Source organism: Buceros rhinoceros, unplaced genomic scaffold, assembly GCF_000710305.1.
Source record: "Buceros rhinoceros silvestris isolate BGI_N320 unplaced genomic scaffold, ASM71030v1 scaffold6317, whole genome shotgun sequence".
In the NCBI taxonomy this organism is placed as follows: Eukaryota; Metazoa; Chordata; class Aves; order Bucerotiformes; family Bucerotidae; genus Buceros; species Buceros rhinoceros.
In genome coordinates this window covers 1-5139 of record NW_010423852.1, presented here as the reverse complement: position 1 = coordinate 5139, position 5139 = coordinate 1, and the positions used below count along the sequence as shown (strand labels likewise).

Sequence of the window (5139 nt, the reverse complement as noted above, 5' to 3'; positions counted from 1 at the left end):
AATTTGCTGCGCTTGTGAAACCACTTGAAAACCTCCATGCAGCGTTCCACATCTCGCAGGCTGACAAAGCCGCACTCGTCGTCCCTCTGCCTCATGTACTGCTGGGAAGCAAAGAGCACTTCTGTGACAACCTCCGCCTCACCCTGGCACATGGGGACGTGTTCCACAACCCTCTGCACAATCTGCTGGATGTATATTTTTTCCGTGAAGTTGTTCAGCTGCCCGAAATCCCACACTAGTGGGATCATACTGGGCGGGAGCGCGTGGACCCGGTACACCAGCTGCCTCAGCGGAGTAGATCCAAGCTTATCCTTTGTCTCATCTGCTTTGACACGGTAGCCCAGTCCAGCCAGTTCCAGCCGCTGAATCATCTTCGGTGTGTGCTTACGATAGGGGTTGCAGGCTGCTATGATCTGCAAGCCGGAGCAAGAGACCAAAGGCTTCCCCTGCACTGTGCCATCACACAGGACTTCCTTGATGCTGCTCACAGCCTCTGTTGTGTTGGCTTCATCGAAAAAGAGGACTGTGTCCAGCCCGTGCTGCTCCTTATTGGTTTTAGCAAGGGCTTCTGCTTCTCTGATCCTGGCATAGATCATCTCAGCAGTGGTACCTCCATGAACTTTCACAAGCTTCATGTTCTCTACCTCCGCGCCGCTGCTGCGTAACTTGCACAGAAATTTTATCAGTCTGGTTTTTCCACAACCTGTTTCTCCCATGATGACAACTGGGATGTTGCATCTGAATCGCATCTCAATAGCCAGGATTTTCAGCACATTGTCTGTCGTGAGTTCGTACGTCTCGTCAGGGTCCATTACCCAGGGGATTCCCAAAACCATGCAAAGCTTCTCGAGCTTCTCATGTCGGGGCAACTCATCAAATGCAATATTGAAGGGAACTCTTTGGTGTAACAAGCCATCGTACAACTGAGAAGTCATGATGTTTTTCTTGATAACATTGCCGTTCACAGGATTAATGGCATCGACACCGCCTTGCTTATTAGGCTGGAAGTGGAAACCAATGAATGTCATGGACACGTGATCTTCATTGAAAAACAAATATGGGTGAGGCTCAGACTCCCACTTCTTCCGAACGCGGAAAGGAAGAAGATCTTCTTCTGCAACATGCTCCAGGTTCCAGGAGGACTGCCTCCCGGAACTCTGGTCAGAGATGTTTAGGGAGGGTGTTGCAAAATCCCTTGCCATTAATATCATGAAGGTAACGACAAAGTTTTTGAAACCTTGCAAAGTGTCCTGGACAAAATCAGGATTGCAAAAGACAGAATATTCACAGTCTCTCAGCTGAATGTTGAGAAACCACGTGAAGTTCCGCAGTTCTGACCAGGAGGGGTCTTTGACCCCACAGTGCAGGAGGAAGTGCTGCAGGCATTCTGCCGGGCTCCCTTCCACACAGCCCGGTTCGTAACAGAACCTGTCCAGATTGCACCCCTGGTCAAATCTTCTCAGATACTGGAAAGGTCTCTGGAAAGCCTCACTGCAAAATTCCTTCATGTCCATTCTCGGGTCTGAAACGTCCCCAGACCAGTTCCCAAGTGTCTCCATTTCTAGTACTTCCTTGGGAGACTTGCACGTTATTTTAGGGAACACATCAAAGAAATTATACTTCTGGCTTACTGACATCTAGAGCAGAGGAAGAAAATAATGTCATCTCAAAACTGTAGCCCTCATTTTCTTCAGGATGTTTAAGCTGTTCTTAACAGTATTCTTGCCTAAAATCAGACTTGAGTTACAGCCGCTGGCCGGTACAGCCATGGCACTTTTCTCCCTGTCTATCGCCTCTACTTAAAGCGCATTACAACTTTTAATCCTGCTTCCCGCCACAGTCCCCTCCCTGACACATTAGTCCTTTGTTACCTTCAGCCCCTTCGCAGTGCTACCTCAAAGAAAAAGAAAACTCAATCCAAGAAACTGTTGTCATTTACCCCTGTCACCTCTACGTTCTGTTCTTGTAGCTGCATACAAATATTCTAGTGCTGTCAAACACACAAAGTAACATCGTAAGGGTCGGACTTTGTCATTTTAGGTTTCCTATAAACATTACAGTGGGGCCAGTGAGGTTTGGACTAATAGGTCATCATAAATTACCAACCCAAGAGTACCAGGACAGGTATGACTTACTGTCTGGTTTTAATATCACTCTGTAGTGGAGCTGCACCCTGACACAAACAGGGAAACCTGCTGCGACGTTTACAGGTACAACTACCTGCAGCTGGTTAAGCACATGTGCAAAGTGACTGGAAGATGCAGAGAAGTGGAGCTGCACCCTGACACAAACAGGGAAACCTGCTGCGACGTTTACAGGTACAACTACCTGCAGCTGGTTAAGCACATGTGCAAAGTGACTGGAAGATGCAGAGAAATCGAGCAGTGCTCTGTACATACGTGTCTCGCTGCCTTCGTTGGCACTGGTGATGCCTCAAGGATTTCAATGACATACAAATGGCATTTCTGTCGGAGCCACATATTTCCATTGCTATCTGTCAGATACTGCAAAACCAACAGCTTGAACAGAAACTCTGGAACTCCACTGCGCACCTGTCCCGGGAAAAGACACAAAGGCATTTCCTCTTTACTTACAACTTCACCGAATCTTGGAACAGCTGAGGGTGGAAAGGATCTCTGGAGAACATCATGTCCAACCCCCTGCCCAAAGCAGGCTCAGCTAGAGCAGGCTGCCCAAGACCACGTCCAGTCAAGGCTGGAGACTCTACAGCTTCTCTGGGCAACCTGTTCCCAAGTTCACCCACCTTGATGGTGAAGAGTTCTTCATGTCACTGCCACAATAACTAGAACACACCCCCTACTGAAATGGCTCACTGAGAAACAGCTTCGCAAGAGCCACACAAGAACTTCTAGGACAAGGCAGCTGTGGGACAGATGTACTTACTGAAGAGGTGATATCAAAGTGGAATATCATGGGCTTTGTCTGGTGTTCTCTCTTCAGAAAAGGTAGAAGAGATTTTAGCACTTTATCTTCATCCACTTCCGGTTCAATTAGTCGGATGGTTTTCAGAAGTTTTGTACAGTCAGGATGCTCTTCTTGCAGTCTCTCGTGTAGCCTTGTCACATACAGAGATTTCCCTGTTTTCATAAAAAACACCAGAAGAGTTAAATGCAGCAGTATTGAATACTTCATATTAAGTTCATAACAGAAAGAAGGAAATCAAACGCTTCAGCTCTCTGTTCTCTGAACCTCTGCCCCTTCCTGAAAGGTGATCCAGAAGAACTCCGGACAGGTGTTCCTGCTGGTTCGAGCAGCTGCAGTCTGGAGTCAACACCATCACTGCTGTTGGCATTGCTGCTGTGATGTTTAAGGGCACTTGATGGATGTTTCTCTCACAACCATCTAACCACTTTAAGCCTGTGCAATGCTTTGGGTTCCACAATTTAACTAAGCACTGTCTGAAGAACCACCTTCCATTTGCTTTGCAGCTTGTCAAGCGTTACTCAATGTCCTCCAGCTTCTTGTATTAAGAAACAGACAATCATTTCCTACACAAGAAAAACAGGGAGGCTGTACAACCCCGTCCCATCTCACAGGAGTCTTCCTGCAGGCGTATTTGAACCTCAGGAGGTCAGAATCATCTTACCCAGCATAGCTATCCAGTTCACATTAATGACTAAGTCAGCAGAGAGAGGGGTCTGACTAGCAAGCTGAGCCGTTGCTAGCGATGCCCACCTCAGGACAAGCCAAGCTGTCCTGGCAGCTTTTCACTCCACTGACCACAGGCTGAATCACTCTTTTTGACGAGATGCTTATGACTCTGACACAACCTGGCAAGGTGAACCCCACTGTGGGATTCACCACTCAGCAGACCCCACTTGATATGCGACATCTTACCCACACCAGCTCTTTTGGAGGACACAATCCCAACACTCATATTGTCCTTGAACACTGAGGCAGCCGAGCACGAAGGCTGAGTGACTCTGTAGTGGTGCTGAAGGTATCGCTGCATCTCAGCCAACTGCCTCTGGGGTATCATGGGCACTTTGTACTGGCTGAAGACAGAAGGGAGGTAGCTGTGCTCCTTCTCACAGTTGCACAGAATGACAAGGCGATAGGTCCTGTTGTAGTGCTGCAGCTGCTGGAACAGGTACTCTGCTCTGCAGCTGACATCATAACTCAGCTCGTCTGCATACAGCATGGTGTAAATTCTCTCTCCTTCACTGCAGGGAATGAGGCACCTCCTGAGGAAGAGCCCCACTTGCTCTGCCGTGGTCTGAGGAGTGCACAGGAGAACTTCATCAAACATGGGAAGCGGCTGGTTGGGGCTGTTCATGTAAATAGCCAGAGCAGATGTGAGCACCTCAGCACGAGGGCACGTAATGAGGTTGGGCTGACCAACGTGGAGAATATCCTGTGGGAAGTCTCGTGTGACACACTCACTCTCCCAGCTGGCCAGATTCTTCAGCCACCCACCGAGCGTGTCGATATCCAGGCAGTTGGGAAGGAAGAAGCCCATGCTGCACATGTAGCACTCCCAGATGTGCTCCAGCTGTGCACTCAGGTCCTTCTCTCCATCCAACAGCCCTTGGAAGTCAGAAGTAGCCTTCCCTGAGCTGGCAGGCTCCTTACTGCTGGCAGCTCTGAGGATGTCCTGCTTGGTGCAGTTGTGTTTTAGGAATGAAAGCATCATCAGGGCTTGCTGGCTGGGCTTCTCCTTCCCCAGTTCTGTGCACAGGTAGACCAGCTGCTCAGCAGTGTAGTAGTTCAGGTAGAAGTGCTGGGATCGTTTTTTGTACATGAAGTTTTTCCAGCTCTCCAGGAAACCCTCCATTGTCTTGCAGAGGCGAGGGAGCACAGTTGCCATATCCCCTTGCCCTTCTAGCACTGGGATTGGTCCCAAAGAGAAGTCTATGAGAACGCAGAATTCTTGTTCAGGTGAACAATACACCTGGGCAAGCCAGGAGCGGAAGAGCATGTTCCCAGCTGAATAAAGGTCTATAAAGGCCTGTGCAAGTCTTTGGATATTGGAAAAAGTCTGTGTGAGGACAGAGGAGAGACAAAAAAGCCCATTAAGCTGATTTACCGAGACAGGTCCCAGTAATGAAAGCAGAGGAAAGCTTTAAATCAAAATAGAGGCTTTGGTCCCAAACTGGGCGTGTCAGGCCTTGCACAGTG

The 5139-nt window shown here is 48.7% G+C and overlaps 1 protein-coding gene across 1 annotated transcript in view; it reads right to left on the bottom strand.

Moving 5' to 3' along the window:
• LOC104497327 (E3 ubiquitin-protein ligase RNF213-like) overlaps positions 1–4999 on the bottom strand; it is a gene marked incomplete at its 5' end in the record, with an annotated part of 32463 nt that extends 27464 nt beyond the window's left edge. Inside the window, 4 exon segments of the mRNA XM_010140566.1 lie at positions 1–1637; positions 2409–2552; positions 2905–3098; positions 3859–4999. Of these exon segments, the coding sequence (XP_010138868.1) occupies positions 1–1637; positions 2409–2552; positions 2905–3098; positions 3859–4999 (3116 nt within the window).
• Positions 5000–5139: the final 140 nt, after the last annotated feature.